Source organism: Microcaecilia unicolor, chromosome 6, assembly GCF_901765095.1.
Source record: "Microcaecilia unicolor chromosome 6, aMicUni1.1, whole genome shotgun sequence".
NCBI classification, from domain to species: Eukaryota; Metazoa; Chordata; class Amphibia; order Gymnophiona; family Siphonopidae; genus Microcaecilia; species Microcaecilia unicolor.
The window spans coordinates 44,659,442-44,687,279 of NC_044036.1; the positions used below are offsets into that span (position 1 = coordinate 44,659,442).

Below are 27,838 nucleotides of genomic sequence, written 5' to 3' on the forward strand. Positions count from 1 at the left end.
TGATTGGTGTTGGAGGTACAGAGTTTGATTGGTTCAAACTGTTTCTGCAGAACCAGACCTTTCAGGTTCATTAGATCTGTCATCACTTGTAGTGTTCCTCAGGAGTCTGTTATGGTCCTTCTGCTGTTCAACATGTTTATGTCACTTTTGCTGACTGCTATGTTCAAGTAAATTCAATTCAACTGAGGGCTTATATACCGCTAGTCCAGGTTCAGTGTGGTTTATATGGTTTAGGGTGTAATTAACAGAGGGATGCAGTGGAGTACTTGTAATAAAGATTTAGGTCTTTTTACCACCATCCCAATATTCATACATATCCCGGGAAAAGATTGGAATGATAAAAGACCAAGGCCATGTAACGTATGAGAAAAGCAATTTATTAACTTACCAATAGAGTGTACAGAATAAAAACATTTCTCATAGGAGTACAGTTTGCTTATACAAAAGTATTGGCTAAAAACTGTCTCAAACATTTTTTTTTTGTTACATTTGTACCCTGCGCTTTCTCACTCATGGCAGGCTCAATGTGGCTTACATGGGGCAATGGAGGGTTAAGTGACTTGCCCAGAGTCACAAGGAGCTGCCTGTGCCTGAAGTGGGAATTGAACTCAGTTAGGTGTGGTTAGGGTGGGGGTTGAGGTTGAGGATGTGAGGAGTGAAGCAGTGGTAGTGGATTAAGCATTGAGTTTAGGGAACATAAGGGTTTTTAACTTCTTCTGGAAAATGAGATAATTGTTCTCTAATCTAAGTTCAGTGGGTAAGGAGTTCCATAGGAAGTGCCGACTACTGGGAAGGGTGAGTCGAAAATTCTTTGGAGTTTGGTTCCTTTGTAAGGCTGAGAGGAGATAAGTAGCTGGTCTGTCAGTCTCTTAGAGTGGGCCAGACAGCACCTAAAATGTTTATGGTGCTAGTGAATCCTGCTCAGAGTGCCAGATACTCTGCTCATCTTGTTGGACAGACTGGATGAACCGACTAGGTCTTTATCTGCCGACATTTCCTCTGTTACATCCTAATGATCTTGAGTTCCTCTTACACTCTCTTTCACCCTTATGCTTCCGAGGGTGTTGCCCTCATACTGTCTCCTTTAATTTTCAGTTTGCAATTTAAATTCTGCCTGTTTCAGACACATTAGATTGTGCAGACTGTATCAGACTTGGCTTTGCACAGGAGTCTAGTGATATTCTTCATAGTTCCAGTTTATGGCAGATGAAAATGAGAGCTGCCATCATAAACTATTGGATTTACCTTATAGAACTTCTGTTAGTTCACCTGCATCCCGTGTCTACTCTTTCTATCCGGAAAGCAATGGAATTCTTGTAATTCTATTGATTCTTTTATACTGACAGTTCTGCAACATTGTTTTTCTGGTTACTAGTGCTAGGGTTAAAACCCTATGGTTCATGATCTCTGTTTTTTTCCAGACTAATACCTAGACTTACAAACAGTCTAGGCATGTTCTCTTGTTGTTGTCTTCTCCTACTTTTTATTTGCATAGGTGACTGTGCTCCTTCTCTTTGGCCCAGAACCCCTTAGTTTCTCAATCTCCAACTAGCAGTTATTAATGATTCTAGTCTGCTGGTGGATACATTCCAGTGCAGTAGAGGTTGGCTTCATTTCTAACACAAAAAAAAGGGAGAGAAATATAATTACGTGGATAGCCTGTGTGCCCTCCCACATAATTTGTTTCTCTTCCTCTTCCTGTTGTTTGTATCTGCTCAAGTGGTCGCTTTCATATTCCGCCAAAAACTTTTTGGCACGTGGCGCTAACTGAGCGGTAACTGACATTGTACGCACGTAGACCATTACTGCCTGGTTAACGCGTGAGACTTTACTGATAGATCAATGGGTGGCGGTAAGGTCTCATACCCAACATGGATGCGCGCCAAAATTTTATTTTGACACACGTCCATTTTCAGCCAAAAAAAAAAAGGCCTTTTTTGCAGGCGCGCTGAAAAATGAACCTGCGTGCGTCCAATACACGCGTCTACACCAGCGCAGGCCATTTTTCGGCGAACCTTAGTAAAAGGACCCCTGTAACAACCTAACTGAAAATAATTTGCACTGCCTCCATTGCATGGAAATGTATCTCATGAATATTCATTGTGGATATACTGAAAACCTGACTGGCTGGGGACATCTAAGGGAGGAGCAGCACTAAGCTTGACAGTAACCTGATTAGGGCCTAATGTTACAATATAATAGAGGTAGGACAAGAAGTGATGACCTTTTAGTCTCTTTTTATTGTATTAGCATTTATTGCTGCATGTTACCATTTTTATGTATGTTTGTCATCACTGATGTCTTCCTTTTTATTTCAGTTATGAATCAATGTTTGTTCTGTTGGGAAGTTGCACTGGTGCTCCATATACTATTTTGCAAGAGCATTGGAGGTATAGTATGTCGTTTTCTACAGTATAAATACTGATTTTTTAGAAGGACATCATATTGCAATGCTTCTTTTCAACATAGTTATTTAGCCATACATGTTAAAGTGACAAGTCCATTTTTATGGTGGGATAGTTTGTTGAACATATCATTCATAAGAGTGCCAAACATAAACTTTGTATGACATTTACTCACGGATATTCAGCCAGTGACAGTCAGTAATTTTTAAAGTGCTGACCCTGGCCCCAGATATTCAATGCTAGGAACCAGCACTGAATATCCAGGATCATGCAGGCACGTGCTGGCCACCAGCTCTTATGTGAATCCTGGCTGAATATCAGGGGATATCAGGCCTTCTCACCCACCTTAACATGATCCAACCCCCCCACCTTCCCAACTAAAGGAGCACACCCCAAAATAATCCAACACCCCTCCTGACACCCCAATCAGAGAAGCATCCCCCAAACTCATCTGATCCTCCTCCTGACCTCCCTAACCAGAGATGCCCCCTATATCTTATGGTACTACCTCTAGGATCAGCTCCCTAGTGGTAATAGCACAAGACTAATGCTAGGGGTTGAAGCTGACATTTTTCCACCAGAACTCCAAGGCGCAGGAGCATGTGAGGTTTGCTTCTGTCCACCTTATCCACTGGACCACCAGAGATGGTCAGGTAGGCCCAGGGATGTTGGGGTGGGCGGGGGAGGATTTCTGGTTGGGGAAGTTGGGAGGATGGTCAGATCAGTTTGAGGAGTGCTTCTCTGGTTGGGTGGTGCTTCTCTGGATGGAGGCTTGGGAGAAGAATGGGATCCTGTTGGAGGGAGGGAGGGAGGGGAGCAGATTGAGGACTACAGGCCAGTATCTGGAAGCTACGCAGGTGCATTCGGATATTCAGTGACAGCAAAGCAGGCAAAGTTAGGACTATGGTTTTTGTATGGTCCTATCTGCCCGATTTGCTAAGTGGACACTGGCATTTAATATTGCCAGTACCCTCATAACTGCTGGCTCTTTCTGTGACTCTGCCCCCATAATTCCCCTCTCCTGCCTGAATTTAAGATGGCCGGTATTTAGTTCTGATATTCAACGGCACTGCCCGGTTAAATGCCACTGAATATCGGAGGCCTGCCCACTGAGTGTGGTGGGGAGGAGCCTCTTCTGTCTTCTTAAATTGCTTGGAATATTGACTCCTTTAATTCACAATTTTGTTTAAAACTGATAGTGCATTGGTGCGCATGATCTTAAAAACATTTACAGTAATTCCTTTTTTATACCTGGCAGTTGTCAGGTCAGTTAGAATGAGGGTTGGGATCTGGTACTATGAACCTTTATTCAGAACTACTTGAAGATTTTCCCCTTATGTTATTTCTTTCTGCTCACTCAGTATACCTATAGGAGGCATATTTTCAAAGCACTTTGGGAGGCTAAGTTCCATAGGTTTCTATGGAACTTTGGGAGGCTAAGTGCTTTGAAAATGAGCCTGCTAGTGTGGTCATTTGTGTGACATACCTTGGCGGGGTACCTTCCAATCATGAGCCCTGAATCCAGCCACTATGTGCCACTTAAAAGGAGTGAATATGACTCCTCCCAAACCCAGGGCTTGTGAGTACTCCCCCTCCCCCCCCTCCCCCACCTACCTGTACTCCAGGGAGAAGAAAACCCACTTAAGGGACTGAGCCAGGGTTTTTTTGCATGGCAGTGCATACCACTAGTACTGAGTCACCAGCAGATAGGGTCCCACAATAGGTATGGCTTTTTGAAGAAAACGAATTAGTTGAAGTGCTCATGCTGGAGCTTTTACTGTTGTTGAATCTGTTTTACCAATTTACTTTCTCTCTCTTTGCAGGTATTTTAGATTGCAGTGGTTTTCTGTGGACTGAACCAGCCCCAGTTGTACTGATGGGTTCTAATATTTCCATATTTTGTACATCTACAAAACACAACAGACATTGTTCACAAGGGACATTTGTTTTCTCTTTAAATAATAAACCTCATAGAAATCAAGCGCACTGTATAAATGATACTACGGCACAGCTTCAGCTTCATAATGTTGAAATCCATCACTACACTGTTATATGCGAATTCAAACCTAATGGAAGTACTAAGGAATTAGTATGTGGAATGACCTTCTCATTAGGCTGTAAGTATAATTACTGGCTGGAAATATACACTAACACAGATGCTACAGCAGGCTTGTTCAATCTATATCCCGAGGGCTAGAACCCGGACCACCAAGTGCTTTTTTCTGGCCCTCGAAAGCTTGGTAATTCTTGTGCTGCTTACAGCAGGATTCTGTCATGGCTGTGGCCATGCCCTGCATCCAGATTCACTTTTTTCCCAGTAATCTGGCTCTTTGTTGTCTCCGGCCTGCCTTTTCCCTGCACGGTTGCTTCTGCTGCCTGTTTCCCTGTTATCCAAGCCTCGCTCTGCTGTTCCTGCACCCAAGCCTCATTCCTAATCGTGACATCATCAGCAAAGTCCTTTATAAAGCACCTTGGAACTTTCATGGTTTGCCTTTGCAGCAGGTCTCTTAACCTTGTCTTTGTGTTCCCTGTTTGGATCCAGTTCCTGCTTGGCTTTATTCCTTCATGTCTTGATTCCTGTCTAGCTTTGTTCCTGTGAGTCTTGTCTCTGAATCTTTGTTCCTGTGTGGCTTGCCTGTGAAGCCATGTACCTGAAAGCCTTGCTTCTAAACCTTGTTCCTGAAGCTTTACTTCTGGGTGGATTGTTTTTAACCCTTTATTTATGAATCTGTTGTTTGAGTCTGTGTGAGCTGCTCTTCCATTTAGCTGTGCTTTCTACCACAGCCTTGAGAAGTCCTCTCTGTGTGGTTCCCTTTAGCTCTTATTTGTTGAATTTGTTGTTTGAGTCTGTGTGGACTGCTCTTCCATTTAGCTGTGCTTTCTAGCACAGTCATGAGCTGTCTCTCTGTATGGTTTCCCTTTAACCCTTTACTTGCTGAATCTGTTTGAGTCTGTGTGAGTTGCTCTTTCATTTAGCTGTGCTTTCTGTCACAGTCCTGGACGGTCTTTTTGTGTGGTTTCTCTTTAACCCTTTACTTGCTGAACCTGTTGCTTGAGTCTGTGTGAGCTGCTGTTCCGTTTAGCTGTGCTTTCTAGCACAGCCCTGAGCTGTCTGTCTGTATGGTTTCCCTTTAACCATTTACTTGCTGAATCTGTTGTTTGAGTCTGTGTGAGCTGCTCTTTCATTTAGCTGTGCTTTCTGTCACAGTCCTGGATGGTCTCTTTGTGTGGTTTCCCTTTAACCCTTTACTTGCTGAATCTGTTGCTTGAGTCTGTGTGAGCTGCTCTTCCATTTAGCTGTGCTTTCTAGCACAGCCCTGAGCTGTCTCTCTGTGTGGTTTCCCTTTAACCCTTTACTTGCTGAATTTGTTTGTTTGGGTTCCAGTTTGGCCTTGCGGCCTGTGCGCTTGGACCATTTGGCAGTATATCAAGAATAAAGAAACCTGAAACCTATAATCCAGAAGCTGTGCCCCACTCTCTTTCTCAAGCCAGCTCCAACTCCTCTGTGCTCCAAGAGATTTTAAATCCTTGAAGTTCAAAATTAAACAATAGGAGTATCATTGTTGCTCATGTGGGAGGGGCTGACTTGATCCTTTCTCTTCCCCTGCCCTTCCTGGCTCACAGCATAGTTTCTGATTACAGCTTCTTTCTCTGACCAGGAAGAGGAAATTCCAACACTCTGGCAGGATTGCAGCACAGTTGTTTACATACTTAAAAACAGGATGAACGAGGTGAGCACCGTTTTTAGGGGCCTGTTTACTAAAGGGCATTAGAATCTGGGCTTAGCATGTTTTAACACAGGACTTTCCCATGAGCTAAACCCAGATTAAACATGGCACAATTAAAGGCATTTTTGAAAAACAATTTTCAGGTCATATGCTAATGTTCGCATTAGCGTGCATTAGCTGTAAAAAATTAACACAGAAGCACTTACCACCTCTAAGTGCTCCCACATTAACTCTTTGTTAGCATGTGCTAATGTGAACGTGCTAGCTTGTTAACACTCCCATGCCCATTCTCTGCCCATGACACACTCCCTCCAAAAATATTTTTTTAAAAATAGCTAACGCGCAAGTTAGTGCATGTTAACAGGCAAAATACCACAAAACCCTTTAATGCATTTTGCAGTCACCTGTTTTTCATGCAGTAAGCATGCATTAGAGCTTAACGCCCTTTAGTAAAAGGCCAGTTAGTGAGGGCTCCCCTCACACAATAAAGCAGCAAGACTACAACTAGGGACAAGGTGTACCATTTTGGAAAATAGTGCTACCAAGGTAGGATCACTTAAGGGATGGGGAGGTTCCATGGGTGCTGGCAGTTTCTTTTATTTAAAGGTTGCAGAATGGAGGAGACTTTTTTGGGGGGGGAGTTGTTGTTTTTTTCTTTTAATAGACTGTCAGCAAGGGGAGGCATACCAGGGAATTGGGCAATCAAAGATTATTTTTAAAGGGCTAGGGCTTGGAGGGACATGATTTTGTTTTAAACATTTGTGGACTGAGTGGAGGTACAACGAGGGGTGATATGCCCCTCACCAATAGGCCCCCAGGATATTTGCCTTGGTTGGGGTGGGTGGGTAGGGTGAAGGCTTTTATTTTTGCATGATGGGCAAGTTCCTTCAACTATCCCTGATAGTATCATATCATATGTTGATGTTCCTAGTGGTAAAGTTAGCAACATCTGTACCGGTGTTGTTAACTTTACTGGAATGAGGAAGATTGTGAATTTTGATGCAAACTGCCTTTTTTTCTATTTGCATAAGGATGAGTTGCTTTTCATGTAACACAGTTCATTGTTTTTTTATGGAGCATTGGGCCAAATTTTATTTAATTCAGCTTAGTGAATATTCCCCTAAGTTTTACCTGAGACAGTGGAGAGTGAAGTGTCTTGGTCAAAGTCATGAGAAGCATCAGTGGCATTCACACCTTTGTTTCACCAGCTTTCAGCCTATTGCTTCAAGCATTAGGTGGGTACTCCAGTGCTTTTAAAATCTGTTTATTAGCAAGTTTTCAAGCTAATCGATGTGCATAAGTGAAATATTCTAATATGGTATATGCAAATCTATTACGCAATAGGTGTCTACAACTAAGCCAGAAAAATTTAAATAGATTTTTAGAGCATTTTCTGGGAGAGCTTTACCCTTCTAAATGCATACTGTCAGAAGTGTTTTGTTTATATCTGAACTTTATTCCTTATGAGAAAATCCTCCTTCAGCAATGCATTAACTATAATGTGTATCCTTACAGATCCTCCAGACAACCCAACCAATTTAACTTGTGTCTTACATGAAAATTCATCTAATATGACATGTATCTGGAACACAGGGAAATATACCTTCATAGAAACAAACTACACTGTCCATTTAAGGAGGTAAGCTCCAGCAATTGTTGTGTAGGACTAGATTCTGTAAATGGTGCTCAAATTTGGGCAAAAAAAAATGAACGCTAAGGGGGGGGGGGGGGGGGGGGGGGGGGGTTCTATATATGGTGCCTAAAAAAATCCACACAGAAAACATTTCTGCCTAAGCATATTCTATAAGCAGAGCCTATATATAGAATACGCTTAGTTGATATCCCAGTGCCTAAAACTCTATGCATCCATTTACACCAATGAAAACATGGTGTAAATCCCAGCACGTAGATTTAGGCGCACTGGGCCATGTTCTATAACTACGTGCATAAATTTTGGAGTGCCCATGGAATGCTTATTTTCCCGCCCATAACCATACCCCTTTTTGCTTGCGCATGTTAGAACTTAGGCGCACTGCGTTACAGAATACGCTTAGTGAGTTGTGCACGTAAATTCTAATTAATGCTCATTATAGCTTGTTAAGTGCTGTTAACAATGCTGATTGGCTTAAGCCAATTAAGTTTATTTGTAGCATTTGTATCCCACATTTTCCCACCAATTTACAGGCTCAATGTGGCTTACATTTGCCGTAATGGCAGTTGCCATTTCTGGGTAGCAGAATTGCAAATGGTATTGTGTTAAGGTGCATACATACATGGTAACAAACATGGAACATAACATATATGGAACAGATCATGGTATATATATATATGCCATGTGCATATATATGGTAAAGAAGAATAAATTATGGTATTGCATGTAGGTTCCTGAGTAATAAATTGGATTGTAACATACATTAGGTCATTGACTATAGAGAGACCCTATTCAACATAAGGTTTAAAGTGGTATTGCTTGATCATTAATATCAAAGAGGTTAATCAGTTATGTGATAAGAGTTCGGTTATGCGAGTTGTGTGTCATTTATAGAATTACACTTACCCACAGATTCTATATAGCGCGGCTAGTGTTCTGTGCCAAAATCCTAGTGTATTCTATAACAGCTCGCATAACTTAATTGTTAGAGCCGGGATCCGTGCCAGATTTTGGGTGTGAGGATTTACACCAGCTGAAACCTGATGTAAATCCTTGTGTCTAAATTAGGCATGGATCTGCCATATTCTATAACACTGTATGCAAATTCTAAGAATGCCATGACTCACCCATGCCCCTCCCATGGCCACGCTTCCTTTTGGATCCACACTTAAAAATTTATACTTGCATGTTTATAGAATACTGACTGCAAAGATGTGCGCATAGCTTCTAATTGTTGACAATTGTATAATTTTTCTCCCTTTATCTGATTCTCTAGTCCCCAGAGTGGTCCACACACTCTGGGTAATACAGAGGACAATAATTCAGAAGGAAACTGCAGGTATGAGAAATCAGCTCTCAATCTTTATTGATACTCACCAAAAGCACTTATTACAAGATCATTTGTAAGCGCAATCAAAGGACATTCGTTTCTCATAGGGAGTGATCAGTCAGTGAATCAAACTGGTGTCACAGGTACTGAGATCTCCACAAGATTATTCCAGTTGTCAGTGTTTTATACCCTTTTGTTCTAACTTTAACATTTTTGGCAGTTTCGCCTTAAAATTAGTAAATCTATTTAGCAATTTTTGACCACCATGACAAATCCTGTCCTCAAGTTTTGGTCAGCCCTTTTCAAAGTTCTGTTTTTTTGCACCTGGCTAACTGTAAATCTATCTTTTGTAAAATATCACTGACCGCAGGTTCTCATTAAAGCCTAGTCCATCTGTCATTTCTACATCAGTTCTGCTATCTTTTGCACCTTTTGCCCTCCAAGCTGTCACAATCTGTGTAACAGCAATTCTGTGAAATTCTGGGTCAGACATAGTTTTATGATTTTAGAGGCCTAGTTGGCTGCTGTAAGACTCTTGACCTGTATTTCACTGAAGGCAACTGATATCAATATTCTTCACAATTAGCACCAGTAATTGATTGTTGGTGCCCATTTATTGGAGCTAATTGGTTCATTGTTCAATTAAATTGCACCTGCAAATTGGGCGTGTGCTCAAATTTACACGCACAATTTTGAGTGCCATATATAGAATTTAGGGGTTAATGTACAAATAAGACTGTCCCTCCCAGCATGCCTGTCTTAATAAATACATATTAAAATTGTAGGTAATCACATGAGGCACTTATTGTCTGATAAATACTTAAGAGTTCTTTTAGTAGGCTACAGCAAAAAGTGGCCTTAGCCGAAATTACGTGTATCCTGAAAACCTGACTGGCTTTGGGGTCCCAGCACAGTTTTGAGAAGTCCTGAGCTACAATAAATTCACCCACATACATGTATACATGAATGTATTTGCATACATCTATCTGTTCATATTATGTATTATGTTTTTAACCTAAAATTATTATCCACATTCTATATTTTCAAATTAAACTATAAATGCAAACTTTCTATTTTTGCCAATAATTAGACCCTCTTTTTTAGTTGAGTTACTATGAAATATGCTATATAATATGTCTGCTTTTCGTCTGCCCAGTGAAAGCAAAGTATACCAGGCAGAGTATCACTGTTTATACTGTAGTCTGGCTTTAGGGGGAGCTCTAGAAAACAGGAGAGCTCTGAAAGGCAGTGAGCTCTCTGGAACGCTCGGCTGATAGACCTTAGGAGCTCTGAATTGACAGGAAAGGTGCTCCTGGGGGGGAACAAGCAGTTTAGGAATTTTAATTTAATAAAGCAGCATGAGCTTTGAGGCCAAATGAAAAGAATTAAGCATCTGGTGACAATTAAGCAGCCTGCTGGTGAATGGAAGAAAAAGGCCAGATCTGTTTGTAGACAAGAAGAGAGAGGCAAGTGGGGCCAAAGTTCAGGAGGGTAAAGCTGCAAGACATAACTGCAACCTGATGATTTCAGGAGAAAGGAATATGGAAGTCGAATGCTGGCTTAGTGGACATGCTCTGAAATAAGGCAGGAGCTGAAATGTTATGACATATTAGGAAGGAATTAAGGAACTGCTGCAGATTTCTGGTTTGGGCAAGGACAGAAGGCTATATGTTGACTAACCAGCTTATTTTCGAAAGTGATAGCCGGCCATCTTCCGACACAAATCGGGAGATGGCCGGCCATTTCCTAAAACCGGCCAAATCGGTATAATCGAAAGCCAAAGTTTTGGACACACTCACCGGTATTCCATCGCGGAGGCGGCTAAACTTCAAGGGGGCGTGTTGGCAGGGTAGTGAAGGCGGGATGTGGGCGTGCTTACGAGATGGCCGGCTTCAGCTGATAATGGAAAAAAGAAAACCGGCGATGACGAGCATTTGGCCGGTTTTACTTGGTTTATTTATTTTCACGACCAAGTCTCAAAAAGATGCCCAAACTGACCAGATGACCACTGGAAGGAATCGGGGATGACCTCCCCATACTCCTCCAGTGGTCACCAACCCCCTCCCACCCAAAAAAAAAACTTTAAAACATTTCCTTCCTAGGAGGGGAAGCCAGTCGGCCAGCTCGTAAAAAAAAAAAAAAAGGATCTTGCTGATCAGTTATGTTATGACTTACTTGTTCTGGAGTGCTGTATTTTGTGATACTGTTTTGAGAAATGTTCAAGAAAAAGTTCATACAAATTTTAAAAAGTCCCTGCCATTCATTTTCCCTTGATAGCCGTCCCTGATGTGCACTTCCCTTAATAGCCGTCTTTCTCTCCGAAAGTGCACTTCTCTTAATGGCTGGCTTTCTCCCCAAACAGGGAAATCAAAACAGTTTTTGCAGTAGCACAGTAGGATTTGAACCAGCCACTTCTGCATTACAAGAGCCATGATGTAACCACTTGGCCACAGCTCCACTTACTTGGCTGTCTCTCCCTTTTGATTATACCCCTTCAGGTCTCTCTCAGCCAATCACAGTGCGTCAAGCTGTCTGTGAGTGGCTGAGAGAGACCTGGAGGGGTATAATCAAAAGGGAGGGACACCCAAGTAAGTGGAGCTGTGGCCAAGTGGTTACATCACTGGTCTTGTAATGCAGAGGTGGCTGGTTCAAATCCCACTGTTACTACAAAAAAAGCAGTATGCAAAAACTTTTGTTTTCCCTGTTTGGGGAGAAAGACGGCCATTAAGAGAAGTGCACTTTCGGAGAGAAAGACGGCTATTAAGGGAAGTGCAGGTCAGGGACGGCCATCGGCAGGGACTTTTTTCATTTGTATGAAGTCTTTCTTGAACATTTCTCAAAACAGTATCACAAAATACAGCATTCCTGAACAAGTAAGTCATAACATAACTGATCAGCAAGATCTAAACATCCAGACGTACCAGTGCACTATGAATGCTGGCCCCTCCCACGGCCAAATGCCTTGGATTTGGCCGGATTTGAGATGGCCGGTTCCAGTTTCCATTATCGCTGAAAAACAAAGTCGGCCATCTCAAACCCGGCGATCTATGGCATTTGGCCGGCCCCAACCATATTATCGAAACAAAAGTTGGCCGGCCATCTTTTTTGATAATACGGTTCCGGCCAGCTGTTGCGGTGCCGCCAAAAGAGATCGCCGGCGATCGATTTCGCCAGCGCCGTTTGATTATGCCCCTCTAAGTGAAGAGAGTTTAGTCATGGGGAAGCATTCTCCTAGTATTTTAAAAGGTTCAGGCAAGCTATCTGCACTACGAAACAGACAGGCAGACTGGTTAACCACAATGCCATTAAAATGATTTGAAGTTGGGAGTCATGTGGTGGTGGCTGAGGTGCTCTCTTATATGATCAAATTAATTGATCTGTGAGACTCTGGGTGTGGGTTATGGGGTGGCCCTGGGAATAACTCAGCCAGACAAAGTGTATAAAAGTGAAAATAAATATTTTATTCACTTGAGCCCTGGGACCTGTTACCCCACAGGCCAGGAACCTCAGATGCAACAGTTTATCTGGTTTCGTAACAGTTTTGAGTAGGCTTGCAAGTCTTAACAAGAAGCAAAAGTTGGCTTACCTCAGCCAGATAATAGCAGATAAATGTATTCTATAAAGGCGTAAACTTGGGCTTCAGGTCTTCCTTCCCTGGGCCTTCTTAGGCTCAGCCTGGCCCTGTCTTTTAAACTCCCCAATATTGACACCACCCCTCCTGGCTCACTTCCTTCTGGGGCGGGATCAGTGCTCTTGAGGTGGCCCAGGCTAGTTAGAGAGGGACTTTACTTAAGGGTGAGGAGCTGTGTTCTATAAACCCCATCACATGATCCTTAAAACTTTGATATCAAACCCTTGCTGTGCCTAAATGATACTGGGAAACTCTGCCCCCTCACACCATCACGAAGAGGCAAAACAAACCTACTGAAAACTTAGCAAAGACCCTGAAAGTTACAGAGCAGATGACAGTGCTTCAGTGTTTAGTACAAGATTGCACCTCTGTCCCCTCATGCACATAGTCACCCAAAACCCGGACTGGTGATTCCATACTTACTGCAGAGTTGGAATGAGCAGACTATTAAAGAAGGCAATGAGGGCCTGAGTGCACAAATCGTTAGCATATGAACAGACTTAGCAGCAATCTGAGCTGACATGCAGTTCATAGTGGGCTGCTTAGATCAAGTGGAACAAAAGTATAAGATGAGATGGCAGATATAAGAAAAGAACTGATCACTTTGATGTAACTATTGCTCCGCTGTCCCTAGACAATTTAGAGAACAGGTCTTATAGAGGGATCTTATCACATTGTTCAAAGGAGCGTTTAGGGCACAATTTGAAGTACCAACCGTGGTGTTGTTGCTGCAAAAATCATCAGCATAGGATATTTTTTGCAATCCCTGATGCAGGCACTTGGATGCCGAAACACGGCCCGTGTTGGGACTTTATAGTAAAGCCTACCTTTTGTCCTATTCCTGGAGGCCCATTTCTGCTTTTTGATTTTTTTTTTTGTTTTAATATAAAATATAATAAGCCTTCTCCCTAGTAGTGGCAATAATTGACAGGAATGGAATTATTCAGTTTGCTCTGCTGAAAATGCTTATAAATTGAAATGAGTTCTGTTGGAAAGTTTTATTGTTATGTTTACGTATAAGGTTTTAAACAAAGTGCACTGGAAAATGGTATGGTAATCTGTTGACTGTTCACTGAGGGGTCCTTTTACTATGCTGTGGTAAAAGGGGGCCTGAACTAGCGTAAGCGCATGCTTATGACACGCGCTGAGGCCTGCCTTTTACCGCAGCAGTTAAAGGCTGGCCATTTTTGGGAAAAGAAATGGCCGTGCAGTAAGTGAACCACTTGCTGCATGGCCATTTCAGGGGGGAGCACTTACCACCACCCATTGAGGTGGCGGTAAGGGCTCCCACGCGCTAACCCTGTAGTAACCGTTGCCCGATTAACGCTGGGTAAGCATTGGCGCTACAAAAATAGAAAATATTTTTGTAGCGCCGGAAGTGGTGCACGCTGGGGGTGGGAACTACTACCGGGCTCCTGTGGTAGCCCAGCAATAGTTCCGGATTGACACGCGGCAAGCCTGTTGCTGCTCGCCAACCCTTTAGTAAAAGGGCCCCTGAGTTATTACACTAGAGCATGTAAATACGATTCACCAGAGAATTTCCCTTGTATTTCTTTTTGATATATAAAGGAATGTTTGTGAGAAGAATGTACAATTAACTGTATATATGGTCTCTGAAGCACAGTTTGTATGTGGGCTGGGCATGTTAATGAACTGGGGCCCATGTGAATTAACTTTCTGATTAGACTAAGCATCACGGCTTAACATTTGTGCTGTTCAGAGACTGACAAATCAGGTGGAACAATTGAGAAGCCGTGAGAAAGGGAGATTTTATTGCTAGTTTGGAAAATGCACTTGAGATTAAGTTGGAAGTTTGCTATAAAGATTAATTGAAGGTTTGTAATTGCACTTGAGGTTAGCCAGTACAATGATTTGTAATGGTGTTTAAAAGTCACATGCTGTAATTTGAACCTAAGTAGGCAGAACAGCTAAGAGTAACTGATAAGCACAGCTCAGGAAAGTCCTTGAGGTGTTAGTGTCTAAGGATCTCAAGGCGACAAAACGATATGCTGAGCAGTGGCGTAGCCAGACTGCCAATTTTGGATGGGCCTGAACCTAAAGTGGGTGGGCACAAAATTTTCTCTCTATTCCCCTTCCCCAGCAAAATTTAGTCACACTAATCAGATGCATTTGTCAGTGCATCAGGTTTCAGAAAATAATTTATTTAATAGCCTAACACCCTTTTCAATGAGCTTTCAGAGCAGGGGTGTATCTGAACTGCGGCGGTAGGGGGGGCCAGAGCCAGAGTGAGGGGGCACATTATAGCCCCCTCCCCCGCCGCCATCACCTACCTTTGCTGGCGGGGGACCCCAACCCCCGCCAGCCAAGGTCCGCTTCCTGCTGCCGCTGCCTTTAAAAATATTCCTTCAGCTGGCGGGGGACCCCAACCCCCGCCAGCCGAGCCGAGGTCTTTCAAGTTCTGCTTCGTCCTCCTCGTGCTGTTCAACTGCTAAATCCAGTTTCGGAGTCTGACATCGCAGCACATTGTACGTGCAGGACGTCAGACTCACAGACTCTGTTTCTGTGAGTCTAACCTCCTGCACGTACAATGTGCTGCGACGTCAGACTCCGAAACTGGATCAGCTTTGAACAGCACGGAGGAGGAGGACGAAGAAGAACTTAAAAGACCTTGGCTCGGCTGGCGGGGGTTGCAGTCCCCCACCAGCTGAAGGAATATTTTTAAAGGCAGCGGCAGGAGGAAGCGGACCTCGGCTGGCGGGGGTTGGGGTCCCCCGTCAGCAAAGGTAGGTAACGGCGACGGCGGGGAGGGTTGACGGCAGTAGGGGGGTCCAGGGCAAAATCTGCAGGGGCCCAGGCCCCCGTGGCCCCACGCAGATACGCCCCTGTTTCAGAGGTCAGTATAATGCTGTTATGGTATCCTCTCCAGACCTAAGGAAGGAAGTATTGGTCTCTGAAACTTTATTAACACAGGTACCATATTACTTTATCCTAAATTAAAAATAAAATTATTTTCTTTACCTTTGTTGTATGGCCGTTTACTTTTTCTCATTGTGTTGCTCCCAGTCTCTAGATTCTGCTTTCCTTCGTCTTTCTCTTGCCAGGGTTTCCTGTCCATTCATCACCTATGGCTTTTCATCTTTTCCTCACCCTTGTTCTCCACATGCCCCTTCCTCTTATTCTCCAGTCTTTCCCTACTCTGTCCTCTCCCTCTTTCCATCCAGCAGCTCCCCTCTTTTTCTACCCATCCCTCCAGTGTCTCCCCTCTTTCTTTTGCATCCAGTGTCTCCTTTTTCTCCCTACCCTTCCATCCAGTGTCTTCCCTCTTTCTCTCCTCATCCTTCCACCCATCTACCCTCTCTCCTGATCCTTCCATCTAGTGTCTCTATCTCCCCTCTCCTTCTATCCAGTGTCTCTCTAGCTCTCTATCCTTTTCTGTTCAGTGTCCCCCCCTCTCTCTCTCCACATCCTTCCAGTCTCTCCCCTTTCTCTCTGCATCCTTTCATCCATCTCCCCTCTTTCTCTCCCTATCCTCCCATGTCCAGCAGCTCTCTCCCTTCCCTCCAGTCCCTTCTTCCTCTTCCTCCCTTGTCCAGCAGCTCTCCAGCCCCTTCCTCCTCTCCCTCCCATGCCCAGTAGCTCTCTCCCTTCCCGCCAGTCCCTTCTTCCTCTCCCTCCCATGTCCCAGCAGCTCTCTCCCTTCCCTCCAGTCCCTTCTTCCTCTTCCTCCCTTGTCCAGCAGCTCTCCAGCCCCTTCCTCCTCTCCCTCCCATGCCCAGTAGCTCTCTCCCTTCCCGCCAGTCCCTTCCTCCTCTCCCTCCCATGTCCAGCAGCTCTCTCCCGTCCATCCAATCCCCTCCTCCTCTCCCTCCCATGTCCAGCAGCTCTCTCCCTTCCCTCTAGTCACTTCTTCCACTTCCTCCCTTGTCCAGCAGCTCTCCAGCCTCTTCCTCCTCTCCCTCCCATGCCCAGTAGCTCTCTCCCTTCCCGCCAGTCCCTTCTTCCTCTCCCTCCCATGTCCCAGCAGCTCTCTCCCTTCCCTCCAGTCCCTTCTTCCTCTTCCTCCCTTGTCCAGCAGCTCTCCAGCCCCTTCCTCCTCTCCCTCCCATGTCCAGCAGCTCTCTCCCGTCCATCCAATCCCCTCCTCCTCTCCCTCCCATGTCCAGCAGCTCTCTCCCTTCCCTCTAGTCACTTCTTCCACTTCCTCCCTTGTCCAGCAGCTCTCCAGCCCCTTCCTCCTCTCCCTTCCATGCCCAGTAGCTCTCTCCCTTCCCGCCAGTCCCTTCTTCCTCTCCCTCCCATGTCCCAGCAGCTCTCTCCCTTCCCTCCAGTCCCTTCTTCCTCTCCCTCCCATGTCCCAGCAGCTCTCTCCCTTCCCTCCAGTCCCTTCTTCCTCACCCTCCTATGTCCCAGCAGCTCTCTCCCTTCCCTCCAGTCCCTTCTTCCTCTTCCTCCCTTGTCCAGCAGCTCTCCAGCCCCTTCCTCCTCTCCCTCCCATGTCCAGCAGCTCTCTCCTGTCCATCCAATCCCCTCCTCCTCTCCCTCCCATGTCCAGCAGCTCTCTCCCTTCCCTCTAGTCACTTCTTCCTCTTCCTCCCTTGTCCAGCAGCTCTCCAGCCCCTTCCTCCTCTCCCTCCCATGTCCAGTAGCTCTCTCCCTTCCCGCCAGTCCCTTCTTCCTCTCCCTCCCATGTCCCAGCAGCTCTCTCCCTTCCCTCCAGTCCCTTCTTCCTCACCCTCCCATGTCCCAGCAGCTCTCTCCCTTCCCTCCAGTCCCTTCCTCCTCTCCCTCCCATGCCCAGTAGCTCTCTCCCTTCCCGCCAGTCCCTTCGTCCTCTCCCTCCCATGTCCCAGCAGCTCTCTCCCTTCCCTCCAATCCCTTCTTCATCTCCCTCCCATGTCCCAGCAGCTCTCTCCCTTCCCTCCAGTCCCTTCTTCCTCACCCTCCCATGTCCCAGCAGCTCTCTCCCTTCCCTCTAGTTCCTTCTTCCTCTCCCTCCCATGTCCAGTAGCTCTCTCTCCCTTCCCTGTCCAGCAGCACTCCAGCCCCTTTCTCCTCTCCCTCCCATGTCCCAGCAGCTCAGCCACTTTCCCTCCAGGCCCGCCCATCCACATCCTTCACGTGCTGTCTGCCCTTTTGTCCTGCGGAGGCATCGTTCAGCGTTTCCTTCCTGCCCTGTCTTCTCCCCAGGCTCCCCTGCATCGGTCCCTGCAAGTGGAATCCTTCTCCTTTTCACTCGTCGCGCTGCGCTGCCATACACACAGGCAGCTTCGCTCCCCTCTGCTGTGTTCATCCGGCCCTAAACAGGAAGTGCATCAGAGAGGGCCAAATAGACGCGGCAGGGAGGAGCGAAGCTGCCTGTGTGAATGGCAGCGCAGCGCGACGGGCGAAAAGGAGAATGCACTTGCAGCAGCGCTTGGGGAAGACAGGGCAGGATGGAAACACTGAACACTGCCTCCGCAGGACAAAAGGGCAGCGACAGCGTGCGAAGGATGTGGATGGGCGGGCCTGGAGGGAAAATGGCTGGGCCTGGGCCCTTCCGGGCCCGCCCATGGCTACGCTCTGCTGAGGCTAGGCTGCATTGAGAGAGAGGCATGACCAGCAGAAGAAAGGAAGTGTTGATGCCCCTGTACAAGTCATTGGTGAGGCCCAAATTGGAGTATTGTGTTCAGTTTTGGAGACCGTATCTTACTAAGGACATAAAAAGGCTTGAAGCAGTTCAGAACAAAATGAAACACATGCTAAGGGGTTTGCGCCAAAAAACATACAAAAAGAGACTTGAGGACTTCAATATGTAACCCTAGAGGGAAGGAGGGATAGGGCTGACAGAGATGCCAAGTCTCACTGATGAGGAGTGCATCATACTCATTTGAAAGATTTCTCACTCTCACATTCGTTGAGCCCTATCTCTCACTCATCAGAACTTCACTACCAGTGTACTGATCTTGATCACTGCTTTCATGAGAGGCACGCCTTAGGAAGTAAACCAAGTGGTTCAATGAGTAGGAAGAAATCTGAGCACATCTTCCTGCCTACAGTTTCCCCTTGCCCTGTCCCTTTTCCCTTTACTGCAAGTACATGTGCTTTGAAAGCTATGAACATACTTGGGTGGAAGATGATTTTCAGCTCAAGAAAATTATCTAAATTGCTCCTTACTTTATATTCTTTCAGAGGTTCCAAAGAAAAGCCAATATTTAAGGCTGCCTTGATTCATTTGCAAAACAATAGTACACTTAAATCATTCTAAATTTATACCCTGGATGTACCCTGTGAAAAATTTCTTTGGCCTTTAGTCTCACTCCTTGGCATGGTAAATCACACTCTTTTGGATGGTTCACCCTTGGCATCTCTGGGGGTGCTATGATGCAGACGTTTAAATATTTGAAAGGTATTAATATGCAAACAACCTTTTCCAGAGATGGGAAGGTGTTAGAACTAGAGATTGCGGGGGGGGGGGGGGGGGGGGGGGGGGGGGGGGGGGGGGGGGGTCGACGTAGGAGTAATATAAGAAAGTACTCCAGCAGAAAGTGGCATGCAGGCATGGTGAAGCTTCTCAAAAACTTTTGGAAGAGTGTGGAAGCTGGAGGACCTTTATTCTGTGCATGGTCTGTTGATGACTTCACTGCTGTCCATGGAGAATACCTAGTAGCAAAAAGAGAGGGTTAAAAAAATGCAAATAAACACAACACAGAAAAAATGCACAAAGGGACCTTCAGGATTGTAACAATCAAGAGTCCTTTAATCAAAAAGAGCTGACACGGGCTGTGGTATGGCGCTCGTGCGCCTGCGCCAGGGGTCAAACGAAGGCAGACCGTCTCAAACAGAACTATGAGTAAAAATACTTAGATGTTATAAAAAAAAAAATTAAAAACCGTGTCTCGAACAAAAGGTTTTTGTGGTTTCGCTTGTCATTGACTACTGAAGATGCCTTTGACCCATTTTCTGCATGTAAAGCCATTGGTAAACAACTTGGCTTTACATGCAGAAAATGGGTCTGATAAATACTTGCATATATGAAATGGGCAAGGTTTAAAAAGGGGGAAAATTTTAGCATTGTAAATGAAAGCACAGGGTACCCTAAGTCCTATTTGCAGCCAGTTCCAGTTGACTTAGAAGCCCCAAATATATAGGAAGAAAATTGTTGTGTGACAAAGAGAAAGAAACAGATGTGATTAATATCTTAACAAGGAACTATGTGGTCTCAAAGGATTACACGCTGATACTGTATTTTGTTGATTTAACAAAAGGTCTCACAGTCTATAATACAAATATTCCATGTTTATGGAGGGCCAATATAGCTGCTATAATTCTACACTCCAAATGTGATAACTCTAATGTATCATGTTAGTGAACTTCATAACTTCTGTCTTCTTGCACCTCTAGTTTCATATCTAATCTCTCTGATGATCATTATCAACAAGTTTTATCATTTATACAAGAAGGAGTATGATGACTATGTTCCTGAAATATTCATACTACTATGTGTATGTTGAAAGACATTTCTTAACGCAAAACAACTTTTTCAATAGATTAGGGGATTAACATGTTAACCCACAGGATTTCCTTTGTGTGTTTGGCTTTTTCATGCAAATGTTAGCTACTTGAGGAACAAACATTTGCTTTAAAAGTTACTCGACTGTTTAAAAATGATAGCTATAGCCATTGACACGTAGCTCTCATTTTTGCAAAAACTAGCAGTTTTTGCATGCCAGGGTCCAACAATTTAGAAACAATTTGATTTGCATGTTTTTGCATCACAGCAGCTCATTATTTATAACATTTAAATAAATATTCACTTGCTAATTTTCAAAAATTAACAAAGTGATAGGTTTTTATTAAAATATGTTCTCAAAGTACAAGGAGGTAATTCTATAAAGTGGGAAACATTTGCACACTGATTGCATGCATAAATGATTAGAATAATGACAGATACACACATACCCACATATATGTCCAAACTCCACCTAAACACTGTTCTGTAAATAGGCACATATCTTACACAGTACATATTTTACAGGTAGGGGTATACATAAGCGGAGTTTGTGAGAGATCCACATTTACATGTGTAACTCCAGCATTGTATAGAATATAGATTTTGTTCACGACTGCCTTCATTAGTAACCGCTGAGTTCCGAATAACTCTTCCTCATTTGTTCGGGACCGCAATATCAAAGGGAGCAACCTTCCGTCTGAATTTCGGCTGCGGAACCTGAATTGGGCCCTGAACCAACCGAGTCACCTTTTCGGCCGTGAAGCAGGGCAGCCACGACGACAGCACTAGCATCACGTTTTTGCCCTTACCCCTTAGCCTTACCCAAATCCAACTCGACAGTGTTTACCTTAGCGGCGATGGCCAACCGCCGGCTGAACCCGCCTCGGGGCTGTGCCGTTGCTGCTGGACCGACTCAGCTTTGCGATCTGCTTATGTGGCGGGGGCCGCAGGGCGGTGATTTGGGAGGGGCCTGCTGCTCGTCCTCTGGTGCTTGGTCTATCCTATAGCAAACCCTGCCTGGAAAGGAGGAGAATTGCGGGCGTCCCAGCTGTGAGGATATTGAGCTCAGCAACTGTAGCGATGTATTACAGCACCTGTTTCCTGAGTGTTAACCACCGCAGAGAGCCCATTTGCGCCGACGCTGCATTGGAGGGTGTCGGAAGGCCTGTGCTGGTTGCCAATTGGCAATGCTGCTGGAACGGGGGGGGGGGGGGGGTTGTCCTCTGTGCTACCGGTTGTTGGCAGCTGGTCATCTGCGGCGGCTTTGTGTTTGGTGTGTGTTGCATGCGGAAAGGGCCCTGTTTCCTCCTGGACCGCCGATTCCATCCGTTGGTCTTCGCCTGCCTTCCTGACAGCCAGTCAGCTGTTTTCAGCAAAGATCGCATGTGGCCGGATGCTGAGAACTGTCTCAGCGAGTCAAGACCGCATTTTGGACTCCTTAATTTCTTTTCTTTTTGCTTTCTTCTCTCTGCCTACTTGTTTACTTATTTGTTTACATAATGTATTTGTATTGCGCTGGTCTGGTGATCGCCTTTCCAGTCTAATGTAAGCCACTTTGAGCCCGCATCCTGTGGGAAAAGGTGGGGTATAAATGCACTAAAATAAATAAATAATATAAATTATTGCATATCTCCAGTATTTAGGCGTGAGCATTTACACCTGCTCTGCGGGGCTCTTTTACTAAGCTGCGGAAAAAAGTGTCTTGTGCTAGTTTGGATGCGTGAAGCTGGCACACACTGGGCCATTTTTTTTACCACAGCCGGTAAAAAGGCCTTTTTTAAATGGGGCGGTAAATGGCCATACGTGGAGGGGCATAATCGAATGGGGCGTCCAAATTTTCCTGAGGGCGTCCTAGCAGGACGTCCCCGCGAAGGGGTGGGGAAACCCATATTATCGAAACAAGATGGGTGGCCATCTTTCGTTTTGATAATACAGTCGGGGACGCCCAGATCTCCACATTTAGGTCGACCTTAGAGATGGTCGTCCCTGATTTTCAGCGATAATGGAACCCGGGGACGCCGATCTCAGAAATGACCAAATCCAAACCCTTTGGTCATGGGAGGAGCCAGCATTTGTAGTGCACTAGCCTCCCTCACATGCTGGGGCACTGCAATGGACTTCAGAAAAAGCTCCCAGATGCATAGCTCCCTTACTTTGTGTGCTGAGCTCCCCAATCCCCCCCCCCCCCAAAAAAAAAAAAAAAAACCTCACTCCCCACAACTGTACACCACTGCCATAGCCCTTAGGGATAAAGGGGGCACCTAGATGTGGGTACAGTGGGTTTCTGGTGGGTTTTGGAGGGCTCACATTTACCACCACAAGTTTAACAGGTGGGGGGAATGGGACTGGGTCCGCCTGCCTGAAGTGCACTGCAGTACCCACTAAAACTGCTCCAGGGACCTGCATACTGCTGTCATGGAGCTGGGTATGATATTTGAGGCTGGCATAGAGGCAGAAAAAAATATTTTAACATTTTTTTGTGGGTGGGAGGGGGTTAGTGACCACTGGGGGAGTAGGGGGAGGTCATCCCCGATTCCCTCCGGTGGTCATCTGGTCATTTAGGGCACATTTTTGTGGATTGGTCATATAAAAAAAAGGACCAAGTAAAGTCGTCCAAGTGTTCGTCAGGGACGCCCTTCTTTTTTCCATTGTCAGCCGAGGACTCCCATGTGTTAAGCACGCCCCATGCCCGCCTTCGCTATGCTTCTGACACGCCCCTGGGAACTTTGGTCATCCCCACGACGGAAAGCAGTTGAGGGCACCCAAAATCAGCTTTCGATTATGCTGATTTGGGCGACTCTGGGAGAAGGACGCCTATCTCCCGTTTTGTGTCAAAAGATGGGCGCCCTTCTCTTTCGAAAATGAGTCCAATAGTAACATAGTAAGTGACGGCAGGAAAAGACCTGTACGCTCCATCCAGTCTGCCCAACAAGATAAACTCATATGTGCTACTTTATATGTATACCTGACCTTGATTTGTATCTACCATTTTCAGGGCACAGACCGTAGAAGTCTGCCCAGCACTAGCCCCGCCTCCCAACCACTAGCCCTGCTTCCCAACCACCAGTGCTGCCACCCAATCTCTGCTAAGCTTCTGAAAATCCGTTCCTTCTGATCAGGATTCCTTTATGTTTATCCCACGCTTTTTAAAATTCCGTTACCGTTTTCATCTCCACCACCTCCCTCGGGAGGGCATTCCAAGTATCCACCACTCTCTCTGTGAAAAAATACTTCCTGACATTTTTCTTGAGTCTGCCCCCCCCCCCCCTTCAACCTCATTTCATGTCCTCTAGTTCAACCGCCTTCTCGTCTCCAGAAAAGGTTTGTTTGCGGATTAATACCTTTCAAATATTTGAATGTCTGTATCATATCACCCCCTGTTTCTCCTCTCCTCCAGGGTATACATGTTCAGGTCAGCAAGTCTCTCCTCATACATGCAAATCCCATATCATTTTTGTAGCTTTTCTTTGCACCGCTTCAATTTTTGTTACATCCTTAGCAATATTAAAAGTAATATTAAAAGTAGCACACAGTGATATTACAAGTAGCACACAGCTATTCACTGCCTAAGCTCTTACCACCACCTATTTACTTGGCGGTAAGGGCTCATGCGTTACTCATATGATAATCAGGCAGTGAGCGCAATGTGGCCATGCTTCCAATTACAGCCAGGAACACCCCCACAGTAGAAAACAGATGATTATTTTTTACCATGGGAAACAGTGCGTGCCAACTTCGAAACTACTGCTGGGTGCCCGCACTACCCTGGCAGTAGTGTCAATTTGGCATGAGCTAAAACTTTTCTGTTAGAAACTGTAATATTTTATCTATCCTATATAATAAAAAGCACCTCCAACATTCTGAAGCTGACTCTGTGGCACTGTGGCAGTGTAGGGTTCATAAGTCTGTAGTTCAGCGTTTCATTGGCTCTCACTGTCCCCGCCCTCACGTCGAGGAAATGGAATGCTGCATAGTTGCCAAGCAAACAAACGCGACGTCACAGGAATGAAGAACCAATCAGACAGAACGGAACTTGGAGGCGGGAAGTGGAGTGGATTGAATCTCTAACAAACAATCATATACAGGGAGGTACGAACATCAGTGGAGGCAAGTGCACAGAACGGAAGGGAAGACAAACATTTAATCACTTTGTCACTCACACACATCACACACACACACTCAATCAATCAATCACTCTGTGTATCTCTCTCTTACACTGTCTGTAAAACACACTGTCACTCTCAGTCTCTCACATGGGCAACTGTATGTTGCATTCTCACGAGTAAGGAGCTCTTCTGATGTGATTGTTAAACTGATTGAAGGGCCTGAACAAGGAAAACTTTTACCACATTGTAACACAGTTTACACAAAAAATATTGTATATAAATAAATCTTACACATGTAAACAACAATTATATTCAGAATACAACCGTGGAAACATTAATGGCAGGAACTCATTACATTGCTAGCGCCCGTTTCATTGCGTTAAGAAACGGGCTTTTATTTTTTACTAGTTTTCTAATAATCTTATTAACGTACTACTGCCACCATGTATAATAGTGTGAAGAAAATATTTGCATAGGGGAAGGCAGGAAGAATGAAACTGTCAGAGTTGTTCAGTAATTTCTCATGTGCAAGACAGCACTGTGGTAAAAGTGTTAACCAAAATGGGAAAGGGAAGACAGTAGAACAAATTACTTACAGTGGTAACGCAGTTTAGAAGTCTGGCACCTGAAAACTTGAAGTATTACTGTACGGTCTAGGTGTATATGGTCAGAGAAGCAGCAGCAGCCACCACAAGCCAAGTGCCACAGAAATTTGCTAATTTTTAAAATGTTTGCGGACTGGAAAAATGTATAAAATTCTATAGCAGCACAATTTTTCAGATCAGAACGATTTCTTATCACCAAAAAATGATAGCGATTTGAGATATGTTCCCGGATATAATATTTGTTTCCATCTCAATATTTATTTGTAAGGGATAAGGGATGCAGAGTGCAGCCTATTCAAAAGGCGGCTATGGGGAGATATGATAGAGGTCTATAAAATAATGAGTGGAGTTAAACGGGTAGATGTGAAGCGTCTTGTTTACGCTTTCCAAAAATACTAGGACTAGGGGGCATGCGATGAAGCTACAATGTAGTAAATTTAAAACGAATCGGAGAAAAGGTTTCTTCACTCAATGTGTAATTAAACTCTGTAATTTGTTGCCAGAGAATGTGGTAAAGGCAGTTAGCTTAGCGGAGTTTAAAAAAGGTTTGGACAGCTTCCTAAAGGAAAAGTCCATAGACCATTATTACATTAGACTTAGGGAAAATCCACTATTTCTGAGATAAGCAGTATAAAATGTTTTGTACTTTTTTGGGGATCTTGTCAGGTATTTGTGACCTGGATTGGCCACTGTTGGAAACAGGATGCTGGCTTGATGGACCTTTGGTCTTTCCCAGTATGGCAATACTTATGTACTTATGTACTAATATCAGTGTCTGTTAGGCAGCCGATGTACGGTGCCTTAATTCTGAGCTATAGGAATCTAACTTTCGGATCCTCAATTTAAAGCACCTAAAGTTGGGCCAATTATAGCCTCACCTAAATTAGGTACCAAGCAACTAACTTTGGGGCCCTTTTACAAACAAACGGTAGGGCAAATCGACACTACTGCCCGGATAGCGTGCCCACCTGGCGATAATGTCAAAGTTGGCGTACGTTGTTTCCCACAATAATCAGCAGCATGGCCACATTGGCGCATGCTGCATGAGTACTGTGCATGTAGCCTGTGAGCCCTTACCACTAGGTCAGTGGGTGGCGGTAAGGGCTTAGGCAGGGAACAGCCACATTCTACCTTTAATTCTAGCGCACGGCCATTTACTGCCTCCATTTTAAAAAAGCCTTTTCCCCCAGCTGCAGTAAAAAAATGTCCCAGCGCAAGCCAAAAACACACATCCATGCTACTGCAGGCCGCCTTTTACCGCAGTTTAGTAAAAGGACCTCTTTATTCCATTTTTCGGATCTGCTCACTTTTTAGGCACCTAAATTTAGTTGCTTAGTACAGGTGTGGGGGGGGGGGGGGGGATTTTATTGTCAAATCTAAGGTGCCCTTTTACTAAATTTCATCGCATTTTTGCCCATGCTGCACCTTAACTGCAAAACGTAAGGTGTGGTAAGTGCCAAGCCTGTTCAGTAAATGCAGGGGACATTGCAAGCATTTAGCACACGGAGCAGACATTTAACACATAGGCCCACATGACATGCATCCATAGATAGCACACATACACCTGTGCTACCTGCCAATAAATATAATGCAGACCCCAATGTTGCCCTCAGTTAGAACATTGTAAATGCTGCAGTGGCAGTGCAGCCCTCCTCCCAATCTGCCCTAGCTCTTCACTCTAATCACCTCCCTCTAAGCAGGAACCCACCTCCCACCCTCGGCAAGACCCCCTAAAGGGCTACCCTGGCACCACCCCTGATCGCCTGAGCAGAGCCTTCCCCATGAGCAGAATTTCCCCTTCAGCTTGGAGAAGAGAAGGCTGAGGGGAGACATGATAGAGATATATAAAATAATGAGTGGAGTGGAACAGGTGGATGTGAAGCGTCTGTTCACGCTTTCCAAAAATACTAGGACTAGGGGGCATGCGATGAAACTACAGTGTAGTAAATTTAAAACAAGTCGGAGAAAAGTTTTCTTCACCCAACGCGTAATTAAACTCTGGGACTAGTTGCTGGAGAACGTGGTGAAGGCGGTTAGCTTGGCAGAGTTTAAAAAGGGGTTAGACGGTTTCCTAAAGGACAAGTCCATAAACCGCTACTAAATGGACTTGGGAAAAATCCACAATTCCAGGAATAACATGTATAGAATGTTTGTACGTTTGGGAAGCTTGCCAGGTGCCCTTGGCCTGGATTGGCCGCTGTCGTGGATAGGATGCTGGGCTCGATGGACCCTTGGTCTTTTCCCTGCCCCTCCATCCCCCTGCCCCTCTTGGGATTCACCTGGGGGTTCCCTGGTAGTGTAGTGTGGTAGCGTGGAAGTGGATCCTCTCCACGCCCACCCTACTGGCCACTGGTATTCAAAATGATGCCTGTGGTAGTTTTGCAATATGATGTAGGACAGGGGTGCCTTGTACCACCCAAGGGGTGCAGGAAGATGCCAAACAAGGTGCAGAGAAAGGGTTTGAAATCCAGTACATATCGTTTGTAAACAGTTATTTTATTCAACAACATGTAGAATTTATGTAGTACTGTAGCTTTAAGTATGACTCACTTAAAATTACTAATGTGATAACTCTAATGTATCACGTTAGTGAACTTCTTAATCTCTGTCTTGCACCTCCAGTTCCATATCTAATCTCTCTTCTGACCATTATCAACATGTTTTTTCATTCATACAAGAAGGAGTATGATGACATTAAGTTCCTGAGATAATCATACTACTATCTATATGTATGTTGAAAGAAATTTCTTAGAACAAAATAACACTACTGCAGTTAACAGTCACTAGTCGATATGTGATTCAGGAAGGGGATGCAAGGGTTTCATTGATCAGATAAAGGGATGCGGGAACCAGTAGGTTAACAAACATGTTTATTCATACAAAGAATAAACAATACATTCATACTCAAAATTAAAATCACAGCATAAGGCTA

General features: G+C 44.8%; 1 protein-coding gene across 1 annotated transcript in view; it reads left to right on the plus strand.

Annotated features, from left to right (window-relative positions):
* The first annotated feature begins 2,320 nt into the window (after window positions 1–2,320).
* Window positions 2,321–27,838, plus strand: part of IL23R (interleukin 23 receptor) — a 109,974-nt gene continuing 84,456 nt past the window's right edge. The window contains exons 1-4 of the mRNA XM_030206678.1: window positions 2,321–2,390; window positions 4,229–4,522; window positions 7,649–7,772; window positions 9,061–9,123. Coding sequence (XP_030062538.1) covers window positions 2,321–2,390; window positions 4,229–4,522; window positions 7,649–7,772; window positions 9,061–9,123 — 551 coding nt within the window. The remainder of the gene's footprint in view (window positions 2,391–4,228; window positions 4,523–7,648; window positions 7,773–9,060; window positions 9,124–27,838) is intronic.